The sequence below is a fragment of the Arctopsyche grandis genome, chromosome 4 (assembly GCF_051622035.1).
Source record: "Arctopsyche grandis isolate Sample6627 chromosome 4, ASM5162203v2, whole genome shotgun sequence".
Classification (NCBI taxonomy): domain Eukaryota; kingdom Metazoa; phylum Arthropoda; class Insecta; order Trichoptera; family Hydropsychidae; genus Arctopsyche; species Arctopsyche grandis.
Window position 1 is genome coordinate 17,323,698 of NC_135358.1, and position 24,968 is coordinate 17,348,665.

General features: G+C 30.7%; 3 protein-coding genes across 3 annotated transcripts in view; 2 read left to right on the plus strand and 1 right to left on the minus strand.

The window, feature by feature from the left end:
• Positions 1-2,500: 2,500 nt before the first annotated feature.
• Positions 2,501-12,401, plus strand: LOC143910178 (multidrug resistance-associated protein 1-like). Its single transcript, XM_077428543.1, has 24 exons — positions 2,501-2,633; positions 5,617-5,916; positions 6,014-6,280; positions 6,554-6,747; positions 6,821-7,012; positions 7,131-7,385; positions 7,463-7,703; positions 7,847-7,984; positions 8,079-8,225; positions 8,349-8,433; positions 8,517-8,885; positions 8,972-9,316; positions 9,389-9,508; positions 9,576-9,679; positions 9,853-9,996; positions 10,070-10,145; positions 10,225-10,448; positions 10,533-10,750; positions 10,820-11,018; positions 11,160-11,258; positions 11,336-11,544; positions 11,625-11,839; positions 11,919-12,085; positions 12,164-12,401. Exons 1-24 carry the CDS (start codon positions 2,604-2,606, stop codon positions 12,356-12,358), a joined length of 4,533 nt encoding a protein of 1,510 aa, XP_077284669.1. The 5' UTR covers positions 2,501-2,603; the 3' UTR covers positions 12,359-12,401.
• An 866-nt stretch (positions 12,402-13,267) lies between these two features.
• LOC143910992 (multidrug resistance-associated protein 1-like) lies at positions 13,268-24,022 on the plus strand. The gene is made up of 22 exons (XM_077429662.1): positions 13,268-13,384; positions 16,405-16,704; positions 16,788-17,048; positions 17,125-17,318; positions 17,986-18,144; positions 18,223-18,477; positions 18,557-18,797; positions 18,890-19,027; positions 19,098-19,244; positions 19,344-19,428; positions 19,506-19,874; positions 19,974-20,318; positions 20,397-20,602; positions 21,303-21,446; positions 21,517-21,592; positions 21,680-21,900; positions 21,973-22,190; positions 22,260-22,557; positions 22,910-23,118; positions 23,194-23,408; positions 23,491-23,657; positions 23,729-24,022. Exons 1-22 carry the CDS (start codon positions 13,355-13,357, stop codon positions 23,921-23,923), a joined length of 4,473 nt encoding a protein of 1,490 aa, XP_077285788.1. The 5' UTR covers positions 13,268-13,354; the 3' UTR covers positions 23,924-24,022.
• Positions 14,357-24,968, minus strand: part of LOC143911007 (uncharacterized) — a 901,246-nt gene continuing 890,634 nt past the window's right edge. Inside the window, exon 2 of the mRNA XM_077429709.1 lies at positions 14,357-16,314. Coding sequence (XP_077285835.1) covers positions 14,664-15,278 — 615 coding nt within the window. The 5' untranslated portion in view covers positions 15,279-16,314 and the 3' untranslated portion in view covers positions 14,357-14,663. The remainder of the gene's footprint in view (positions 16,315-24,968) is intronic.

A 24,968-nucleotide genomic window follows, 5' to 3' on the forward strand; every position in this document is an offset into this window, starting at 1 on the left:
ATCTCAAAGCAAATTTTAGTATATACATATGTAGATACATGCATATGTGTGTTCATTACCAGACTGGTAAATGTGCTTTTACCAATAAATCTTATACGAATAAAAAATTCTGGACTGTAAAACTAGATGGAACAGATTATTGGCGCTTTAATTGATAAAATTTATACTAAAAAAAAAACGCATATAAAAAAAAAGTTTTTTAAAAACGTACCTCTTCTATACATAATTTATATATAAAAGTATTATTTTGAATAAAAATGCCAATAATTTTATTTTACTACCGCCATCTATGTATAAAATTAATGACTACGAGACGTCACCGAGATTAAAAATTTTCTGACTTGTTTCGCTTCTTAAACGATATTTTATCGCTACCGTAATGGCGGAGGATCCATTTGCTTGTATTGATGACCAAAATGAGCAATATGGCAAAGCATGAAAACGATCGGATAAGAGGCAAACTTTTTCCTGAATTGTAATCGTAAGTGAAACGTAAAGGAGGTATGTAAAAAGGTTTGATAGATATGAATTCACTTATCACATTTATAAAAGATGAATATTAATTGATCACTATAACAATAGCATGATTTAAGCTAATAAAAGTATTATATATATAGGGGACTTTATGATAAAACTTTGCAATAAATCTTTTTCCATGATTTTAGCTTTGAAATTGTTCAAAATTGATTATTTTTAAATTTTCAATGGCTAATTGAAAGATTCTTGTTCAAAATCTTATATCTGTGAAAGATTCTTGTTGATACCCCATCACATATGTATTTCAGTTCTGGTTTTGATCCGAAAATCCCTTTTTTTTTTTTTGGTATAATTATCGGTAAAAAAATAAAGAATTACTGATAAATGGAACTGACAGTAATATTGGACTCCCTAATATACACTTACTTATTAAACCTATGCAAATTATAAAATTTATTATATAAATAAATAAATGTAACCACGCTAGAAAGGCAAATAGCGGGAAGGAGTTCTAACCCGATACCCATGGCTCCGGCCTGTTGATGATAATCAAGACGAATAACCGTTGTGTCTTTTCTTTGGAAAATTATCCAACATGAATCCTATGTATATAAATTTAATAATAATAATAACAAAATCAAAAAAAAAATTACACCATATTAATATTTATGTACACTAATTCACTGAGGCGCTTTTTACAAAATTCAATTTGTCAGATTTTAAATATTATATACTTTCTATGTAGGTACACATTGTATGCATAGAAAGTGTATAGTGATCTATAGTTGTATATGTATATTGAGTAATTGGATTATTACGCACATTACGATCGCCCAAAAGACGATTTTTGCCATGACAATCGCGAATACGGAATATTTGGCACTCGAGTTATCGTTAGTTTGAAGGACTTTTTGGTTGCCAGTTGTTCCGTTATAGAGATAGAGACTTCGGCGAGCGCTTTGTGGGCAATAATCACCGTATATGTATTGACTACATTGAAGAAGACTATTGAAGGGGTAAAAATACAGAAGTGTATGAAATTAATTTTCTAAACATACATATGTAGAATAAATTCTCAACAATTGAGCATAGTTTGGGCGTGTATATTAGTCCATTGCCATAAAAAATCATTATAGTTCTTCATTTACGTTGCATTAATCCATTATATGTACATATGTACGTTTTAGAAAAACATAAGTGTAAAAACATTTTATAAGATTATCGCCATCTACTTAAGTAGATGCGTACATAGTACGATAGGTACTTATTTTGTGAAGAGACATCTACGAGATATCACATAAATTTAATATTAATGAAATAATAAATTAGCTGTCTCCAGAAACATAAATATTAACATTAAAAAATTAATAACTAATAAACTTAAAGAAGTGAAGGCAGCACCGTTAAACTAATTTAAAATAAAAAAGCAAAATAGATAATTTGTGTTATTAACCTCATTACTTCACACAAAATCCACCTACAGTTTGTATTCTACTCAGTTATTATCATAATTCACAGGTAAATTAAAAAAATCATTAGTATTTTATTATCTACCTACATTATTGTAGTACCTTCTCAAAACAATGTATCTTGCAAAGTCACTGTCTAATTGTTCTTAAAGTACATCAGTAGTCTAGTGAACACAATATAAAGCACTTATCAACACACATGAGTGTAATTCTAAATTGACCAGTTCTGTAGTTTCAATTGCATTATATGTATAATTTAATATTTAGAATTTCGGTATACATATCGAATATAATAAGACCATAAATAAAAACACTAATTAAAAGTATAATCAATAAAATATATGTAATATTTAACATGTAAGTATATATGTACTAGCCAATTGAATTATCATTAAATTGAAATATTAATTTAGGAAGCATTATATTACTATAAAATCAAATTATTTATTATGTACATAAGTTACCTAAATCCATAAATTTTTCTATGCTAATTACTTCAAATAAATTGATATAACAAAGCTTATCTTATTGATGATGAATAGCATTTTTTTATCAGAGAACAAAGCATCAACAAGTTACATACAATTTCCAACAGTATAAATCTACTTGTAAGGAAGTTAAGACGTATTTAAATGTTGCAGATACAAAACAACCGACATGGATGAATTTTGTGGTTCTAAATTTTGGGTAAAATTTTGTTTTAAATTTTTAATAGTATAAAAATTTCAATAATATAAAATATTATCAATATTTTTCATACACTTTATTACACATTTTCATAGTATTCGTAAAAACCAATCGTAAATACCAATCGTAAATTTAAATTGATTTTCTATATTTGTGATTTATCTCTTCAATAACAACATTTGACAATAATTCAGTAAAACATTACATAAGTGAACAATATATTTTTCTACAAATTTGTCCTAGCATATGTACATACTTTTACGATGAGTGATGAAATAAAGATTTTTGTGATTGTAATATAGTTATTTCAACTACATATCAACAACAAGATAGCTAATCTCGACATTCTACATACGTTAATATTAACAAATTCCCAAATTCGTGGTAAAAATCGATTACTGAAATCACATTTCGATTACATAACTTTTATAACGTAATCCGTGCAATACTGGTGTGTAATTTTATTTTAAAATTATTTAACATACAATATTTATTTTAAAGACCACGAATCTTCTAATTTATTTATATATTTATATAATATTGTAAATTCATAAGCACTAGAGATAGTATAATCTCTAGTAAAGAGCAAAACATATCTATTGAAATGACTATTACTAAGGGATACCCTACACCCATAGTAATTGGTCGATCCAAAGTAGTTAGCCACTTCAATTTTACAAGTATATTTCTAAAGTACTATTAGATACTAGTAACTATATAAATCTTAGGAATTTTTGTACTTTGAAATTATCTATTTCATCCACTCTCATCATAAAACCTAATCGATTCAGCGCATTAAAACAGGCTTTAAATTATTAAAACTTTTAAGTTGAAACAGCATCTACATAGTATATGAGTGGCAGCAAACCTAAGATTTATCACAATTTTTTTCTACTCAAAATTCGTTATAAATAAAATTTCCAAAGTACATATTTGTAAATTTTATCTTGAGGTACAACATATTAACGACTGAAGAAAAATTTTATGTTTACTCTGTCAGTGCCTTTCATTTTTCTCACAAAAATTTTGATCGAAAACGACGATTGTTCCCGTTGAATTATGTCAAATTAAATTATATACATACATATAGTCAGAGAAATGTAATATTAATAGAAGTGGCTTTAGGTTTCTTTTGTTGTCAAGTGACATTCTGTCCACGGACAGATCTAAATAATTTTAGCATCAGTCGTATTTGACGCTTGGTGCTCGACGTATGTCCGATAAAAACTTCTCTGCTTGTTTATATTACTCGGAAGATAAATAACATGGGATACATTTTTATAAGTAAATTGATCCGATTGTATTCCGTGCGATGTAGCGTATTTATAGAGACGTACCGCGTAAAATTAACAACAATTATTTATTCGTAAAGGCCCCTCTATTCTTATTACATCTCTCTGCATATAGTAGAAATTAAATTTAATGATTGGTTTTGGTATCAAATATGTAGCTAGTCATATTGAATACTATTAGAGCCAATGACGTTACATATATTTTTTATCACATCTCTGATATTCAATAAAGATAATATTTGATATTTATCTTAAAATAAATCTAGTGAAATATAACAGTGACAATTTCTTTTAAAAAATATTAGTCATAAATTCTTACTATTTTTAGATTTAGTAAATATGTATATATTCGGTCTCCGTGACGGGCCGGAATGTGAAATTACCGAAAACGCAAATATCGGAAGGCAAAGATCGAAAATCGAAAGATCTTAAAATTAATTTGCGCGCACAGAATACGGGAGGAAAAGCCTGTTCCTCTTGTTCCTGTTGTATCCTGCACGCGCTAATTAAGTGAGTATGTACGTGAGTATATACCGTTTACCATGCACCTTTTTTTATCTTTCGACTTAAGATCTTTCGATTTTCGATCTTTGCCTTCCGATATTTGCGTTTTCGGTAATTTCACATTCCGGCCCGTGAGGTAGACCCGTACATATTATATATTTAAAATGTACAGAATTGAATTTAATCATGTTCACTATTAATAAATTTTCCGGCATAATATTCATTTATTATATTTGACAATATATATATACACAGTGGGGGCTAATGCATAGGAGCTGCGGATAAATTACGAAATAATCACATTTCCAACTTGCATTTAGATATTTGACATACTCATTAATAATGGGTATGCTATTTTTAAATCATTTTTATTTTAATTATATTCACAAATTGTAAATGTATACAAATACAATTTTTTCCGATGCGGTGCAAACGATCGAAAAGCGCCAGACAGACTGGACCACAGATTAACGACACGTGTACCTTATGCGTGCGCACTGCTCGCACTTACACTAAGCGAAATCTACCCGAAGTCCCGACATACCTACCCTGTATACGTTCTGTGCTTCTGATACTTAAATTCCGAATTTTTCCTTATTAAATTATTAAAAACTCGCCAGAAAGATCCAACTCAATTTTAATAATTTTAATAATAATAATCGAAAGGTTACTCGTCATCTGATATGCAATCTATCATTCGTGAAGTCGAGAATTGCTTTTAAAGCAGCCATCCAGTTAATCTGTGGTTCAATCTGTCTGGCGCTTTTCGATCGTTTGCACCAAACCCAATTTTTTCGTATTTTTCTGCATGTGCTGCAGTACCGCAGCTCCTAAGCACGACTTCAAACATACATACATTCGTTTTTCCACATAAAAACTAGCCGAGAATGATGTGATGTTAATATTGATAAGCATTTTATACGATACACGTGTACATACATACATACATACATACATACAATATAATAAAAAATGTTATCTCACTACTTTTTACTATGCAATATTTACATTCTTGTGTATAATAAGTACGAGTGATAAAACGTGCTTTTATAAACCAAATAACGAGCTAAGTTTATAATACCTACCTACATAAATTTGATCCAATTTCTCACCTTAATTCGGAATCTGTAGTTTTTTATTATTCGGCATAATTTTTTCATCTTAATAATTTAAATTAATTCTAACAGGATGAGGATCTGACATGGAATACAAATGATCCATATTTTACACCTTGTTTCGAAAAAACAGTGCTGGTGTGGTCACCATGTGTTTTTCTGTGGGTGTTTTCCTTCATGGAATTTTCATATCTTAGAAATAGTAAAGAGAGAAATGTACCGTTAAGTTATATAAATTTAACCAAATTGTTAATTACATTTTTGTTGCTTGTGTTAACTATTGTGGATATTGGTTTGGCGATTGACAAATCTTCAGCTCAAGATGTTCCAAATGTTGAATTTGTCACGCCCGCGATCAAAATTATTTCATTTGTAAGTTGATTTATTTGTTATATATTTTTTTATGTACATATAATATAATTTATATATCTCGACAATTGATATCATTTTACTTTATTTGTATTTTTAGTGCTTTGCTGAAATACTTGTCATGCTGAATATGAAACGAGGTCTTCGAACTTCCGGCTTGCTTTTTCTGTTTTGGTTTCTAGTTTTGATTTTTAGTATACCACAATTCAGAACCGAAATAGTTGGAGAAATTAATCGTAAAGATCCCGATGCTGATATTTATCCATTCGTCAGTTACATGATATTCTTTCCATTAGTCATTATATTATTTATATGCAATTGTTTCGTGGATGGAGCCCCCAAAGAATCTCCATATCCAGAACAAGAGGTAATTTCCACTTACATATCACTAAATATGTATGTATTTTCAAAATAATGTTGTGTAATAGTCACAAAAATTATAAATATATTATTATAAATGACATTATATGTATTTATAATACATATTTAATAAAATCGACCTACTAATTTATTTCCAGTTCAAATTTAGAATATATTTTTTTGGTTAAATTAGATATATACGTACATATCATACATAATTTTTATACTAATATTTTTACTTTATGCATTATGATACTTATATTTTTATTGTATGCATTAGAATCCTTGTCCTGAACGTAATAATGGATTTTTATCCAAAATATTATTTGCTTGGTTTGATTCACTCGTGTGGGCTGGTTATAAACGCCCCCTAACAATGAACGATTTATGGTCAATGAACCCAGAAGATACATCAATGGAAATTGTACCTATATTTGATAAGTATTGGAATAAAGCATTAGAAGAAGCGGCAAAGTGAGTCTATACATAACATAAGTATTCAGCCAACAATTTTGAAATTGATTTAATTAGTTTATTGCGGTTTTAGAGAAAATGCTAAAGCTTCCTCCGAAAATCAGACATCGTCAAATAAGAAAAAAAAACCTGAAAAAATTAAATCTCCAAAGAAGGCTTCTGTGATGATTCCCATAATCAAAGCGTTCGGTTCTACATTTCTTTTTGGTGCATTTCTGAAACTTACACAAGATTTAATGGTGTTCATTTCACCCCAAGTTCTAAGGTATCAATATAACAAAAATGTCTATTGTATAAGTAATATCAATCAGATAACAAGTGACTTTTTCGTTTTATTTCATATAGTAAAGTTAACAAAATAAAAAAAAACAATTTTTTTTCAGCTTGTTAATATCATTTGTGTCGGGAGATGAATATGTGTGGAAAGGATATTTATATGCTGTCCTTTTGTTTCTTGTTGCAATGATACAAACTCTAGTCCTTTCACAGTATTTCCATAGAATGTTTTTGGTCGGTTTGAGGATTCGTACAGCTTTAACAAGTGTCATATATAGAAAAGCATTAAAACTATCTAATAGCGCTCGCAAAGAAACCACAGTTGGAGAAATTGTCAATTTGATGGCTGTTGATGCTCAAAGGTATTGAAATTTGATATATTCTTACTGTTATTCTACATGTAAAAAATAAATTGAATTTTCAATGTATGAAAAAATAGGTTCATGGATCTTACAGCTTACATAAACATGATTTGGTCAGCGCCTTTACAAATTGCTTTAGCTCTGTACTTCTTATGGCAAGTTCTCGGACTGTCTGTTCTTGCAGGATTAGCTGTAATGATTTTGTTGATACCATTTAATGCAGTAATAGCAAGTCGTTCAAAAACCCTACAAGTTAAGCAAATGAAATGTAAAGACGAAAGAGTAAAACTTATGAACGAGATTATCAATGGAATTAAAGTATGTTAATTATAATTTTTATTCAGATAAAATTAGATAAAATTTTGTGCAAAATTCAGCCTTGAGATTGTGATTGTAATGATGATTGTTTTCGTATCGTCATTTTTTTTTATTTTATAATATAAATGAATGCTTATGTCTAGGTACTTAAATTATATGCTTGGGAACCCAGTTTTGAAGCCCAAATTATGAATATCAGAAATAAAGAGATGCGTGTACTCAAACAAATGGCTTATTTAAATTCAAGCACATCTTTTATTTGGTCGTGTGCTCCATTTTTGGTGAGATTTAGACAATGTTTTTAATTTTTAATTTTATTTTGATAGTTTAATAGACCAAACAATTTTGTTCTGACAAATGCATGAATATTATTAGGTATCTCTAGTGACCTTTGCTACTTTTGTACTTTCTGATCCGGCTAATATACTGGATTCTCAAACAGCATTTGTATCCCTGTCGTTGTTTAATATTTTGAGATTTCCAATGATGATGCTGCCAAATATGATTTCCTTCATAATACAGGTAAATAATTATATAATATTATACACATGTATATATAAATTCATACATTTTTTCATCTATGATAATATAAAGTCTTGTTTTTACAAAATACATATACTTTAATATATTTTTTTTAAATAATAGGCCAATGTATCCATTCAGAGATTAAATAAATTCTTAAATGCTGAAGAACTAATTCCTGAAGATGTCCAACATAATAAATCTGAAGGTATTACACATATTTTTTGAATGTGCATGCAAAATATAATAAATGTATTTTAATAACTGAATTATATTCTATTTACATTATAGTGAATCCGCTAACCATAGAAAATGGTTTCTTCTCGTGGGGCCCTGATGACATTGTTTTACGCGATATCAATATCACTATACCATCAGGATCTCTAGTTGCCGTTGTTGGTAGTGTAGGCTCTGGTAAAACCTCTCTTCTATCCGCATTTTTAGGTGAAATGGATAAAAGATCTGGTCGAGTAAATACATATGGTAGCATTGCGTATGTTGGTCAACAAGCATGGATTCAAAATGCAACCCTTCAAGACAACATTTTATTTGGTAGTCAAATGAATCGAAATACTTATGAATCTATTATAAATGCATGTGCTTTAAGACCAGATTTTGAAATGTTACCTGGCGGCGATCAAACTGAAATCGGCGAAAAGGGTATATTTCTTCCTCAAAATGCAATATTATAATGAATTATATTACATATTTAAAATATATGATTCTCAACTATGTAAATAATTCAGGAATCAATTTATCTGGAGGTCAAAAACAAAGGGTTTCACTTGCTCGTGCCGTGTATTGTGACAGTGATGTATATTTCTTAGATGACCCTCTAAGTGCTGTTGATACCCATGTTGGAAAACATTTATTTAATAAAGTAATTGGACCTAATGGAATATTAAAGAAAAAAACTCGTGTTTTGGTTACTCATGGTATAACATATTTGTCTGAAGTAGACTACATAATTGTATTGAAAGATGGTGAAGTGTCAGAGTCTGGAACCTATACAAATTTATTAAAGAAGAAGGGCGATTTTGCCGATTTTCTTTTGCAGCACTTAAATGAAGCGACAAATGAATTTGAGCCTGGTATTATTTTATTTACAGTAATAAGAATAATGTAGCAGTCTTTTTTGGATACTAAATTCATTTTTCCTGCAGAATTAGCGGAAGTTAAACAACAGCTTGATCAAATAACTGATAAGGCAGAACTTTTGAAAAAATTGGAAAGATCCATTTCAAGTACTTTATCTGAAACATTATCCAAAACATCGATAAATGGTAAACTTTCAACTATTGAAATTGGTTTATTAAAGTTTAATATTTTAATTACTATTTGAAATTTCAGAAGATAACAAAAAACAAAAAATTCCTAGAATCAGTGAGAATGGAGAAAAAGAAAAGGCATCAAAAAATAAATTGATTGAAGCTGAAAAGGCAGAAACTGGAAGTGTGCGTTAAAATTAATAATGATTTTACCATTACATAATTGTTCATATACTTTCCAAAATACGATTGAAAATATCTTTTTAAATATTTAAGAATATCTTAGTGGAATTTTTCCAAATCTATTTTACTTCAATATTTTAAAGCACTTTAAGTGATTAATTAAAATATTATTTCAGGTGAAATGGGAAGTATTCTCTCATTATTTGAAAAATATAGGTTTAGGCTTCGCAATAATTTCAATTTTCGGAAATTTGGTTTATCAAGGATTTTCTATTGGTTCTAATATTTGGCTCTCGGTGTGGTCAGCAGATGAAGACCTTGTATGTTTTAGATGTCATATATCTATATATTGATTATAACCTTTATTTGTATATCACAAACTTTGACTTACAGGTTGTAGATGGTGTGCAGGACGAGGCAAAACGTGATTTATATCTTGGTGTTTATGGGGGTCTTGGGATCGGTCAAGGTAACTTATCATAATTATATTTGATAGATGTAATCATTCAATATGTTGTATAATTAATGTTTATTATTTTGTTCAATAGTGATTACTGTTTCGGTATCATCACTGTTTTTGTTTATTGGAACTCTTAATGCAGCATCTGTGTTACACAGTGAAATGTTGAGAAATATTTTAAGAGCTCCGACTACCACCTTTTTTGACGTTACACCAGTAGGCCGAATTCTCAATAGATTTAGTAAAGATGTTGACACTCTTGATAATGTTCTTCCAATGAGTTTACGAGGATGGGTTTCATGCTTTTTCTCAGTATGTTAATTTAATTATTTCTTTTCACCACATTTTCAAGTACGCTTGTATTTTAAAATAAAATAAAATTTTAATGTATCACAGGTAATAGCAACACTTGTAGTTATTAGTATATCTACTCCGATTTTCATTGCCATTATTATCCCTTGTGGTATCGTATATTATTTGGTCCAAAGAATATACATTGCCACATCAAGACAATTGAAAAGGGAAGAGTCTGTGACAAGATCTCCAATTTATTCTCATTTTGGTGAGAGTGTAACCGGTGCATCAGTGATTAGAGCTTATGGTATACAAACACGGTATGTATCTATTTGATAAACTAAATAGCTTAAATTTTCATATAATTAATTTTAAAATTTTGCAAATAGATTTATAAAAGAATCTGAGGAAAAAGTTGACTTGAATCAAATTTGTTACTATCCAAGTATTGTATCTAATCGTTGGCTTGCTGTAAGATTGGAAACTGTAGGAAACATTATTATTTTATTTGCTGCACTATTTGCAGTCATTGGAAAAGATTCCATCAATCCTGGAATCGTAGGGCTTTCCGTCAGTTATGCACTTCAGGTAATGTACAACTTTATTAATGTAATCAAACATGAACTCTCATTTCATTTAAGTATCATTATGTGATATATAAATAATATTAATATTGTGATAAAATAAATAAATTAAATCCAAATATGCTTTCACATTGCATATAATCAGATTACACAAACTCTAAATTGGCTAGTTAGAATGACCTCCGAAGTGGAAACAAATGTCGTAGCTGTTGAAAGAATCAAAGAATACGTAGAAGTTACCACGGTAAATAAATATATTCAAAATTTATTAACGAAAAGGGTATTTTTTTATCACATACTTAATTTGATTAATATTCATAGGAAGCATCTTGGGAAATTTTACAAACTGTACCAGCACCAGAATGGCCAACAAAAGGTCATGTTAAGTTTGATAAACTAGTCATGCGTTATCGAGAAACAGCAGATCCAGTATTACATAACATAAGTTGTGATATCCAACCAAAAGAAAAGATTGGAATCGTCGGTCGCACTGGTGCTGGTAAAAGCACATTAACATTAGCGCTTTTCAGGTAGTCGAAAGTTTCTTAATCTACTACAAAGCTGTTTAAGTTATTAATTCTTGTTTATAATGGTTGTTTAATGAATTTAGAATATTGGAAGCATCCGAAGGACGAATTTTAATTGACGATATTGATATTTCAACATTGGGTTTGCATTCATTACGTTCCCGTCTGACCATCATACCTCAGGATCCCGTACTATTCTCCGGAACGTTAAGAAACAATCTTGATCCATTCGATAAATTTACAGACGATGAAGTGTGGAGAGCACTAGAACAATCACATCTTAAACCATTTGTCAAAGGTGAAGTATTTTCAGGATTTTTTAAAATTGCAGCTCTCCCATATTTACTCAGTTCTTTATACGGTGTTTCATCCTATAGGATTGTCAGCTGGTTTGAAACATGCTGTTATTGAAGGAGGAGATAATCTATCAGTTGGACAAAGACAACTAGTTTGCCTCGCACGAGCCCTTCTAAGAAAAACCCGCGTGCTAATATTAGATGAAGCAACGGCAGCTGTAGACTTGGAAACCGATGATCTCATTCAAGTTAGTTTCACATATTATGATAGTCGATATATAAATCAATTTGGTAAATGTGTTCAACACTTAATGATTTGTTTTCAGAAAACTATTCGTGTGGAATTTGCAGATTGTACAGTATTAACTATTGCACATAGATTAAATACAATAATGGACTCCACTAGAGTCCTTGTTTTAGAAAAAGGTAGAGTAGAAGAATTTGATACCCCACAAAATTTGCTCGGCAATAAAAAGACAATATTTTACGGTATGGCCAAAGATGCGGGTCTTGTTAACTAATTATATATTTAGTTATATTGAATAAAAATGTGTGTTCTTTTATACTATTTGTTTCATTTATCTAAAATTTTATAGAAATTATTTTCAAAGAAAAAAAACTTTTTGTGGTTTTACATAATAATGATTATTTTAAAAATCTATGAAAATCCAATCCATTTAAAATGATCTTTTATTGGGTGATAAAAATAAGCTTTATAAAATTTAATAATAATAATAATCTAAAAATTAATATCGAAGGTTAGGCGTATTGCTACGTTCTACATTGATGCTAAAAAAAAAATAAAAAAAAATAAAAATAAAAATATATATATATATATATATATATATATATATATATATATATATATATATATATATGGGTCTACCTCACGGGCCCGAAAGTGAAACGCCCGAAAACGCAAATATCGGAAGGCAAAGATCGAAAATCGAAAGATCTTAAGTCGAAAGATAAAAAAAGGGTGCATGGTAAACGGTACATACTCACTTAATTTGCGCGAGCGGGATACAACAGGAATAAGAGGAACAGGCTTTTCCTCCTGTATTCTGCGCGCGCACATTAAACAAGGCTGTATGACAAAAAGAGAGATAATTTCACCGCATGCCACTCTTTTGTTTTTGTTATATTTTGTTGTTTATTTTGATAGTCGTAGAATGATTGGTCTTGTGCAGAAAACATATGTAAATAAATGATATGAAATATATTTTATATTTAGTTTCAGTCTTTATCACACTGTTTATTTTTGGATGATTTGGATAACTAAACAATGCCTTTGGATTTAAGTAGATAAAACGGAGAGTATAGATTTCAATATTATAAATACATATTTTCACACCCATCACTAATTGATTAATTTTGTATAATCAGTTAACAGGAAAATTGTGGTGAATATATCGATTCATTTCAATAGAGAACAGTCGGCGCCAGTCGATAAAGTGAGCTGGCTGTGCGCATACTGTGGCAATCAACTTTCAACGTTTAATTACGTGTTTCTCAACATGGACCACTTCTGTGGTTCTCCATTTTGGGTAAAAAAACAATAATCTAAAACCTTTAAACTATAATCACTTAAATTAATAAAGTAATAAAAATAACAACGAATCTGACATAAATATTGCGGCACATTGTGCAATTGTTAATTTCTGTGGGCTAACCATACATCAGTACTGTTTTCGCTTGTCAGTTGTATTCTCAGGGTGACCACATGTTCTATTCCTTGTAGTTAAAGTGTGATATTTTACATTTGCTGCAACGCTTTCAAATAAAATCAAGCCCTAGATATAGTTATCGCCTTTTTTTATAATTTATTTGACCACTTGAATTTTTAAATTTAATTTAAAAATTGAAAACTACCAATAATTGACAGCAGTACATGATTTTACTTTTAACATTCAAATTTTAACGACTTACTATTATAAACCAACAGAGTTTATTTGTTGAGCGTAAATTTGATTGCAAAACGTTGAATTAATTTGAAAAATTAAAATACATACGTATTTGTATAACTGTTGATTAAAACATGTTATTGGAAAATGATAAATAAATTATACATACACATCAATGATTGATTTTGGGAAGTCAATGTTTTGAATACTCAGTAGCTCAAAAATTTAGAACAACATCCTTAAAAATAAGTGTTATTATATATAGGTCTATTAGCTACAGAAGGCGCGTGCACAGTACTCATACAAATGCATTTTTCATATACAGGCTGTTATTTATATATTTTATTTCAACCGATCGTGTAATGTTTTTAAGATCTATGATATAATTTGGGTGGCATATTTATTTAATATTTGAATACGTACCACGAATAAAATGATAAATCGCATTTTTTTAAATTATAAGTAAAACAAACGTACGTATGCAAAAATTAATACGAATTAAAAAATGAGAAAAAAATATAGGATATAAATTATATTAAACAGGAAATAAGTGATTTTAAAAGTGTTCGAATTTTGATAATAATGCAGTCCTTTTCATTATTATATATAGACATTCTTCTTTGTCGGCTAGTATTAAGTCCCGACCGTTACAAAGATAATAAAATAAATTCGCAAAGAAAGCGCTACACTTTGTTGTTTATTTGCTCACTTCAAATTTGTTTACTGTTGGGTGCCTAGACCATCAAAATATTTTTTCATTATTTTGCATAGAATTGTTTGTCGGCTTCAGAATTTTGTAGCCAAGTCAGAACTTGTCATAAATAATAATAAAATAAACTTACAAAAAAAATATTGCGGCGATCTTTAATTCGTTACTTCTTTGCTCGTTTTGGATAGTCTTCTGTTTCTATACAATGTCGTATCATAATTCTTCTACGCCACTTAATTCTCCATCACTTGAAGAATCCATATATTCACTATCAGAATATTCTACTTTTATAATGTCAGTGAAATTGTCCGTTAAAATATCGAGTTTTGGTTCCAGTTCAATAAATTTTTCTTCATGTTTTTTCACATGTCTCCAAACGTCTCTGAATGTATCAATAGTGATTGACTCTGCTTCTTTCCTAAACAGCTCTTCAACGACCTTTAAGTCAAACATGACATTTTTTGAAGCTACTTTACCCTTAATAATGCCCCACAGTAATTCTATAGGGTTTAGTTCTGGGTGGTAGGGTGGTAGGCGTAGTACGTTATGTCCGTGAGCTTCCAAGATTTTATCAAGTACAAACTCTTGATGATTTTGTTTATTGTTTTTTATTATTTCATATAAAACAGGCTTTGTGCATTTTTCTGGATAAGGTATATTAAATTTTCTTAACCAAGCTAGCATGTCAGCTTTTCTGGAATTAGATGTGGGCATAGGTTCTGACATGACATTATGGTACGACGCATTATCAATAACAATTACAGATTGGGGTTGTAAATTTGGAACAAGCTTTTCTTTAATCCATTTTTGGTAATTAATCGCGTTCATATTATTATGATTTGATAATATAAGCTATTTATATAGGATTCATCCGTGTAAACTATAGGGCGGCCTTGCAATCTATACTCTTCTAATTTGGAAAGATATATGGATCTCTTCAGTCGAATTACATTTTTTTCAATAAGTGTTTGTTTATTATTTTTCATCTTTCTCCATTTGAAACCTAGCCTACGAACGATAACTCTTAACGAAGAAATTGCACCTTTAAATTTTAAACTGTCTTTCAAAACTTCTAATAACTTTTGTAGCGTAGATGAAAATCGTAGATAGTTCGCCTGATGACCTCTTGATCAAAACTATCCACTGTAGTTATTTTTGATAACCTTACACGATTTTTGCCCGGTGTCCTTAAAACAACTCGCACAGTCGATGAAGATGTGGATGCTGCTGGATCTGATGACTCTGAAGATATAGGTTGTGTCGTTGATGGCTCCGATATTGAAGGTTGCGATGTTGGCGGTTTATTAGCCACCACAAATTGATTTCGTACTTCACAAACAATTCGCTGAACACTTCTTTTAGAAACACCAGTCGCTTCCGCAGTTGAAGCATATAAATTTTTCATAAAACTATTTCTTTCGTCACTTTCACTATTCACTATACGATGCATGAAATAGTTGAAAACATTATACACAATTTCGCGAGATTGTCCCGTTAGTGTTTTCCCAGATCCAATTTTATTACAAAGCATTTTATTATCATATATCCACTAATTCTAATGAACTAACTCCAATTAACCAATTAGCAAACAATATAAGAACGCGTTACGTCAGTTTGTGGGGGTTGATCGGTGACTGACCAGTGAAACTGGAAAAAATCATCCTGTAGTGCACACTTGATCACTGAGCAAAAATCACCGAGCAATACAAAAAATAATTGTTGTTTCTGTCATGCTCGGAAAGTGGGTGCGTATGAAAGGGACCAACTGATTGTCCTAGAAAACAGATACAAAAAATCTTATTCATATCTTCATGGATACAATATACGTGTTTGTATTGGTACGTGCCAGCTTTCGCTGCGCGAGCTATAACATACGATTGTTAAGTATTAATTTTACTTAAATCATTAGTTACATCAGTAGTAGAAAGTAATGAATGCTATAAATTTGTTTCAGGATTTAAATACTACATGGAATACAAACAATCCGAAATTTACACCATGCTTTGAAAAAACTGTATTGGTTTGGATACCGTGTATATTTTTATGGTTATTTGCACCCTACGAAATATCACGCATATTCAGCAGTAAAACTAGAAATATACCATGGAGTACTTCTAATATAATTAAAACAATTGTGAATACTTTATTAATATTAATAACATGTGTAGATTTAATATTTTACATTTACGAATCCTCTGAACGAAGCGTACCACAAGTTGAAATATACACACCTACTATTAAAATTATTACTTTTGTAAGTAAATTTACTTTTTATAATTGATCATGTTTAATTTAATACATTAATTACAATCATTATTGAACAAACTATCATTTCAGATTTTGGCAATGATCTTATTACAACACAATAAAGCTTATGGTCTTCAATCATCCGGCTTATTATTTTTATTTTGGTTTTCGCTATCAGTATGTAGCATACCTCGAATGCTAACTGGATATATGACTAAACCAATCAATGACACTCAGCACCAATTGCCATATATTACTTTTGCAATATTTTTTATACTAACCACATGTATGTTAGTTTGTAATTGCTTTGCTGATAAACCACCTAGAATATCGCTTTACATCGAACAAGTGGTAAATTTCATATGTACAATTTTAAAATAAATTTTAATTGTGGTTAGATGACACATATTATTCGTGTTTGTTTCAGAGACCTTGTCCGGAACATGGATGCAGTTTTTTGTCCCAAATATTTTATACTTGGTTTGATCCACTCATCCGAACAGGTTTCAAAAGACCTTTAATTAACACTGATCTGTGGTCTCTAAACCCCGAAGACAGATCTGCTGAAGCTGTGTCATTGTTTGATTACCACTGGAAAAAATCATTGAATGCACTTAATAAGTAAATTTACATAACATGTATGTTTTTTATGGAGCGGTCTCCAGAAATTGCATAAAAATTCTTGAAAAATTATCCCGAGATTGATTAAATTAAGTTTATTTTATAAAATGTAATTTCTGTGAAATAATGTACATGCAATGCACAGTCCAAAGCTAAATTTACCATTGTGTTCACTTTTTCTATCAAAACTTTCACTTTTAGCCTAGTATCCATTTAAAACATTCTTGTGATACCAATTCGGGGAAAAAAAAACCTTAAACCTTAAATTTTACCAATATGCAGTTTGAAAGACTGAGATGCAGAGTATTAAGTATGATAAAATTAAACAGTACTCTTTTTAAATTAGAACGAAATTCATATACAAATATACATGGCGAGCCTACATATATGCCATTTTAGTTCGTGAAAAAATTCTGATGGCACGCGCATCATATTATATTAGTATGCAGTGGCGTGCAGAAGGGGGGAGGAGCAACGGTGTAACGGTCGCAGGCATCCGTTTCGGGGGGAGCATCAAATCAAAGAATTTAATAAAAGTGTGGATTTTCTGATTTGTGTTTGCAGGTGTAAAAAGTACAATCGAAAAATTTTATAAACATATATATGGGGGCATACAATCGAAGAGTTGGCTCTGTTCACCACTATTAATATGTAATGTATTCAACAGGTCTTCGTTCGCTTACACGCGCATTGGTGATACCAATGCCAAGAATCATGCATCCATAGTGCCAGCTTTGTGCAAATCTTTTGGATGGAGTTTTTGTTTTGCTGCTATTTTAAAACTCACTGTGGACATTTTAGTTTTTCTTTCTCCCCTTCTATTGAGGTTATTATTACTAACATTGATTACATATTTTTTTTAATTTAAAAATTGAAAACAAAATTGTTTAAACCATTCTTTTAGCAAATTAATATCTTACATTAATAATGAAGAACATGTATGGAAAGGCTATTTGTATGCCATTTTATTATTTTTAACAGCTGCAATTGAAACAATTCTGCTTTCTCAGTATTCACAAAGAGTGGAATTGATTGGTATGAGAGTTTGCACAGCACTTACAAGTGCAGTATATCGTAAAGCACTCAAATTATCTAACAGTGCTCGTAGAGATTCAACAATTGGTGAAATAGTCAACTTGATGTCTGTTGATGTGCAGAAGTAATATGCATTCAAACTTTTTGATTTACTTTATTTGCATTTATTTTAATGGTTTTCAAGCAGCTATCTTAAATTCCAGGTTTAATCATCTCATGAAATATTTGAACATGCTCTGGTCTGCCCCTCTTCAAATTATGTTATCACTCTATTTTTTGTGGAAAATTCTTGGTCCTTCTATCTTTTCTGGATTAATTGTCATAGTCATACTTATACCCATAAACGCGGTATTAGTACGTCGTTGGGAAACTATTCAAACGGATCAAATGGAAAGCAAAGACAAAAGGATAAAATTGATAAATGAGATACTGAATGGGATCAAGGTTTTAAAAAATAATTTTTCACAAATATTTTTACAATACATTTAAATCTTAAAAGCTATATTTATAATATGTGTATTCATATTAATATGAAGGTACTGAAATTATACGCATGGGAACCAAGTTTTGAAGAACAAGTAAATAAAATACGAAACGAAGAAGTTACATCCCTTAAAAAGATAACGTATCTTAATTCGGTGTTTTCTTTTATTTGGTTATGCTGCCCATTTTTAGTAAGCATATTATAATAAACCTAAATAATATATCAATAAAATATTATCAAAGTTATTTTTTTTATTTTAGGTTTCAATGGTGACTTTTGCTACTTTTGTTCTTTCCAACCCAGATAATGTTTTGGATTCTAAAGCTGCTTTCGTCTCTTTATCTTTACTCAACATTTTACAATTTCCACTTACTATATTTCCTTCAGTAATAAATTACTTAATCCAGGTACAAATAACTAAATAAATAATCTGATATAATTATATGCATATGTACTTTTATACACACATTAAAATTTATTTATATATTATTTAACCTCGCTTTCAGGTCATGGTATCAGTTAAAAGAATAAACAAATTAATGAATGCAGATGAACTTGAGCCATCAAATGTTTCACATAACTTTTCTGAAGGTGCTGCCATGCTACAAAAATAATAATTAATATTTTTAACATTATCAATAATTACGAATGCTTACTTATTTTCACAGATTATCCTATAACAATTGAAGATGGGATATTTTCCTGGGACACTAATCAAATTACATTGAATGATATAAATTTGAATGTGCGATCGGGCTCACTAGTAGCTGTAGTTGGTAATGTAGGCTCTGGAAAAAGTTCTCTTCTTTCAGCCCTATTGGGGGAAATGGATAAAATATCTGGTCAAGTTAATACGCATGGTTCAATTGCATACGTACCACAACAAGCATGGATACAGAATGAAACTCTTCAAAACAACATTTTATTTGGTAATCCTATGGCAAACGAGTTTTATAATTCTGTTATAAATGCTTGTGCATTAAATCCCGACTTAGATATGCTTCCCGCAAGAGATCAAACTGAAATTGGAGAAAAGGGTACTTAATATTTATCAGATTATTAATAGAATTTCCACTGCATGCATGTAATTGGAATGGGAATGTCTATTTATGAATACGATTTTTTTCATTTAAAAGGAATCAATCTATCTGGAGGACAAAAACAAAGGGTGGCTCTTGCACAAGCGGTTTATTGTGATAATGATATATATTTATTAGATGATCCTTTGAGTGCTGTAGATTCCCATATTGGAAAACACATTTTTGAACAAGTGATTGGTCCCCAAGGCTTGTTAAAACATAAAACACGAATACTCGTCACTCATGCTATTACTTATTTACCAAAAGTCGATAACATTATTGTCCTAAAAGATGGAAATATATCTGAATTCGGAACCTATCAAGAATTATTAGAAAAAGGAGGTTTATTTGCTGAATTTTTACTCCTGCACTTAAGTCGTGTGACCAAGGAAGAAGAGCCCGGTAAACCAATAAATGTTGGAAATTATTGTAATTGAGAAGTATTTTTTCTAATAAGTATTAATGTTTCTTTATGTTTAGAATTGATTGAAATCAAAAAACAGCTTGCAACTAATCTTGGAGATGATGAATTTTTGAACAAATTACAACGAGCTCGATCATTGTCCGAAACTATATCTGAAACTTCATCTGATATAACTAAAAATAAAGACGTAAAAGAAGAAAATGATGCAAAAGAATCAGTCACTAATAGAATTATTGAAGATGAACAAGCAGAAACTGGCAATGTATGTAAGCAGGGCCACATACCAAAGACGTATGCAGCATGCGGGTTTGGTGCAAGCGCTAGACAATCAACAGACAGACTGAACGACAGATAAACTGGATGGCAGCTTTAAACGCAATTCTCGTCTTCTCGAATGATAGATTGCACATCAGATGACGAGTAACCTTTCGATGTGCAAAGATGCAATTATTAAAATGGTAATTATTAAAATTGAGTTGGATCTTTCTGGCAAGTTTAATAAGGCAAGATTCGATAAGTTCCGAATCTTGCCTTATTAAACTCGTCTTCTCGAATGATTGATGTGCAATCTATCATTCGAGAAGACGAGAATTGCGTTTAAAGCTGCCATCCAGTTTATCTGTCGTTCAGTCTGTCTGGTGATTGTCGAGCGCTTGCACCGCACCGGCAGCATGCATGCTGCAAATGCTTCAGGAAGCATTTTTTAATCCCATATATTTTCGTAACAAACTGCGCTGCACAGCAAATGTTTGTCCGGTGTGCATGCTATCATTAAAATATATGGGAATAATATGTATATGCTTCCTGAAACATTTTAATGCGTCTTTGGTGTGCGGCTTCACTAATACATATATAACCTTGAAATATCCCATAAAATTTACTATATTATTATAGTGTTGAAACAATTATAATTCTTATATATAATTTATGTGATAATTTTTCTTTTCTTATGATTTTGACAGATCAAGTGGCCAGTTTATTATCATTATTTTAAAAGTGTTGGCCCTTTCTTAGCAATAGCTACAATAATTAGCAATGTTGCATATCAAGGATTTAACATTGGAGGGAACTTCTGGCTTTCTAATTGGTCGACAAATAATGATTTGGTTAGTTATTTTTTTTTTATTTTAATAGAATATTATCATTGATTCAGATTGAAACGTAACTTTTTTTCAGAATACCAACGGTACCAACGATACACATACTCGCGATTTATATCTGGGTGTTTATGGGGCCCTTGGTATTGGTCAAGGTAATAAATATTTTTTTCTCCTATTTATTTGATCATATATGTACATACTCAAAATTTTATATTTTAAAAAAAATTATGTTTTTTCAGTATTATCTTCATTTTTTTACAACCTTGCACCTCAGTTAGGTTTTTGGTTAGCTGCCAAAATAATGCATGAAGAAATGTTAAAAAATATAATGCGCTCACCTTTGAGCTTTTTCGATACAACACCTACAGGTAGAATATTATCTAGATTTTCCAAGGATGTTGATGTGCTAGATGTTACATTACCCTGGAATGTATCCGAATGTATTTTTTGCATATTTCAGGTAATTTTGTTAAATTATTATGTTAATTATAAACCCTCATATGATTTTCACATTTAATTGAATATTTTTAAGGTTATCGGAACGTTGGCGGTGATTAGTTTATCGACACCAATATTCATTACTGTCATCATACCGATTTCTGTGGCTTATTATTTCATACAAAGATATTATATTGCAACATCAAGACAATTAAAAAGACTGGAATCCGTGACAAGATCTCCTATTTATTCACATTTCGCAGAAACTATTTCCGGAGCATCTATTATAAGAGCTTATGATCTTCAAGAAAGGTAATTTATTTTCTTTATTTTCAGTTTTTAAATTATTTTTTTTAATTCAATAATTTATAAACATTTTAGATTTGTTTTGGAATCAGAAGACAAAGTTGATTGTAATCATACTTGTAGTTATGCTACTACTATCGCCAATTCGTGGCTTTCTGTTCGGTTAGAAATGGTTGGAAATTTAATAATATTATCTTCTGCTCTATTTGCCGTCATTATACGTGATAAAATAAGTCCTGGAATTGTTGGTCTTTCTGTGAGCTATGCTTTACAGATAACACAAACACTCAATTGGATTGTGAATATGGCGTCTGAAGTAGAAACTAATATTGTTGCCGTTGAAAGAATCAAGGAATATTCGGAAAATATACAAGTATTATATTTTTTATTTCTTATTTACTACATAATAACACTGAGCAACAAAAAATCACGTTTTTGAGTTACCAGAGCAGAGACTAACCCATCTTTACTAAGTTTGACCCACTGAATTGGAATATGATAATAATTTTTGTTCGTTAGTGATCGTTTACGAGATATGAGCGTTTACTAACCAACAAAAATCACTATCATATTCGAATGCAGTGGGTCAAACTTAATAAAGATTGGTTAGTTTGCGCTCTGGTAATTTTTTTTGTTGCTCAGTGTAATTAATGATAGTTCTGTAATTTCCATGATATTTGCGCATATGTTAATATTTTAATTATTATAAACTAATTATTTCGTAGGAAGCCGCTTGGAGAAAGCCTGATGCAGATCCAAATCAAAATTGGCCGTTAACTGGTCAACTTAATATTGATGAATTAGTAATTCGATATCGTTCAACAACTGTCCCTGTTCTACATAAAATTAGTTGTCATATAGAATCTGGAGAAAAAATTGGCGTTGTTGGTCGTACAGGTGCTGGTAAAAGTTCTCTTGCGTTAGCAATATTTAGGTAATTTCAACCGCAATACACACTTATTATTTTTGTTTGGATTACAAATAATAAATAATTAACTGTTAATTGCAGAATTTTAGAAGCCGATAGTGGGAAAATTTCAATTGATCACATCAATATTTCAAATATAGGTCTACATTCTCTTCGTTCTCGTTTGACTATTATTCCACAAGATTCCGTATTATTTTCGGGAAGTTTAAGATTCAACCTTGATCCATTTGGTTCGTATTCAGATGATGAACTATGGAATGCACTGGAACATGCTCATCTTAAAGCTTTCGTTGAAAGTTAGTCATTGTATATCAGTATGTATACATATGTAAGTTACCATTTTATAACGATATTTAATTTAAAAATCATATTTATTAGATTTAACAACGAAACTCGAGCACACGATAGATGAAGGGGGTGCAAATTTATCATCAGGTCAACGTCAGCTTGTATGTCTCGCTCGTGCTTTACTTCGTAAAAGTCAATTGCTCATACTCGATGAAGCGACCGCTGCAGTTGACTTGGAAACAGATGATCTTATACAGGTAACTTATGCAGCAAACTGTAATTAGATAATAATAATATTAAACTAATTGAAATAATTTATTTTTTGTAGAAAACAATACGATCAGAATTTTCTTCCTGTACTATTTTAACGATAGCACATCGAATTAACACAATTATGGATTCCAATAAAATTTTGGTATTGGATAAAGGTAAATTAGTGGAATTTGATACACCCGCGAATTTGTTACAAGACAAAAATACAATATTTTATAAGTTGGCTAAGGATGCCGGAGTTATAAAATAAAAATATTTAATTTTATGTATTCTACTGTCAGTATTTATGTGATTGTATCTAATAGCAAATTTTGTTTACAATATATGATTACAACGATAATAAAAATAAATAAACACAAAAAACTTTTAGAGTTAAATTTTTTCAAAGTTAGGTATTTACCGCTGCCTTAAAATTGTTTGTCCCGAGTGCATTCTGCCTTTAGCTTAGAGCGTTTCGAATATTGCACTTCTGAGATTTGTCCTTACAGCAAAAACCTTATAGCGTTATAATATGAAATAGAACCTGGCCAAATTCGATGGATGAATGGAAAGATTTTCACCCAAGAAACGATATTTGAAACGCCGTTCCCCAGGAACAAGTGCTAATGATCATCTCCGACGCTCTCCGACGCTCTCCAATATCTCTAACTATCCCTTATTTTCCCCGAGTTATAATTCGAATGCTTTAAATGTTATAACTTGCAACAGCAATCCACAAGTATACAACAACACAACGTATGTAAAAGCATTTTAAAAAGTATGATGTCTTGTTTCGTACTTTTTAAGGAATATCATTTTTTCGACTCTCATTTCTTTCAGCCGCCTTTGTATTTCGGCCGCCTGTGTGCGTTGCACACATTTGTATGTATATATGGTAGGGGTTTACCTCACGGGATCGAAAGTGAAACGCCCGAAACCCCAAAAATTGGAAGGCAAAGATCGAAAATCGAAAGATCTTAAGTCGAAAGATAAAAAAAGGGTCTCCCCCCATCGTACATACTCACTTAATTTGCGCGAGCAGGATACAACAGGAACAAGAGGAACAGGCTTTTCCTCCCGTATTCTGCGCGCGCACTTTAAAAAAGGCTGTATGACAAAAAGAGAGATAATTTCACCGCATGCCACTCATATACAGTGCCGGTTTTAGGGGGGGCTAGGTCGGGCGGCGCCCGAGGGCGCCAAATAAGTTAGGGCACCGAACGATGCGCCAAAGGCGCTTTAATATTTAAAATTAGAGCGCCAAAACCCATTCAAAATTTTAGATTAAAGCGCCAAAGGCGAAAGTTCTTTCTAAG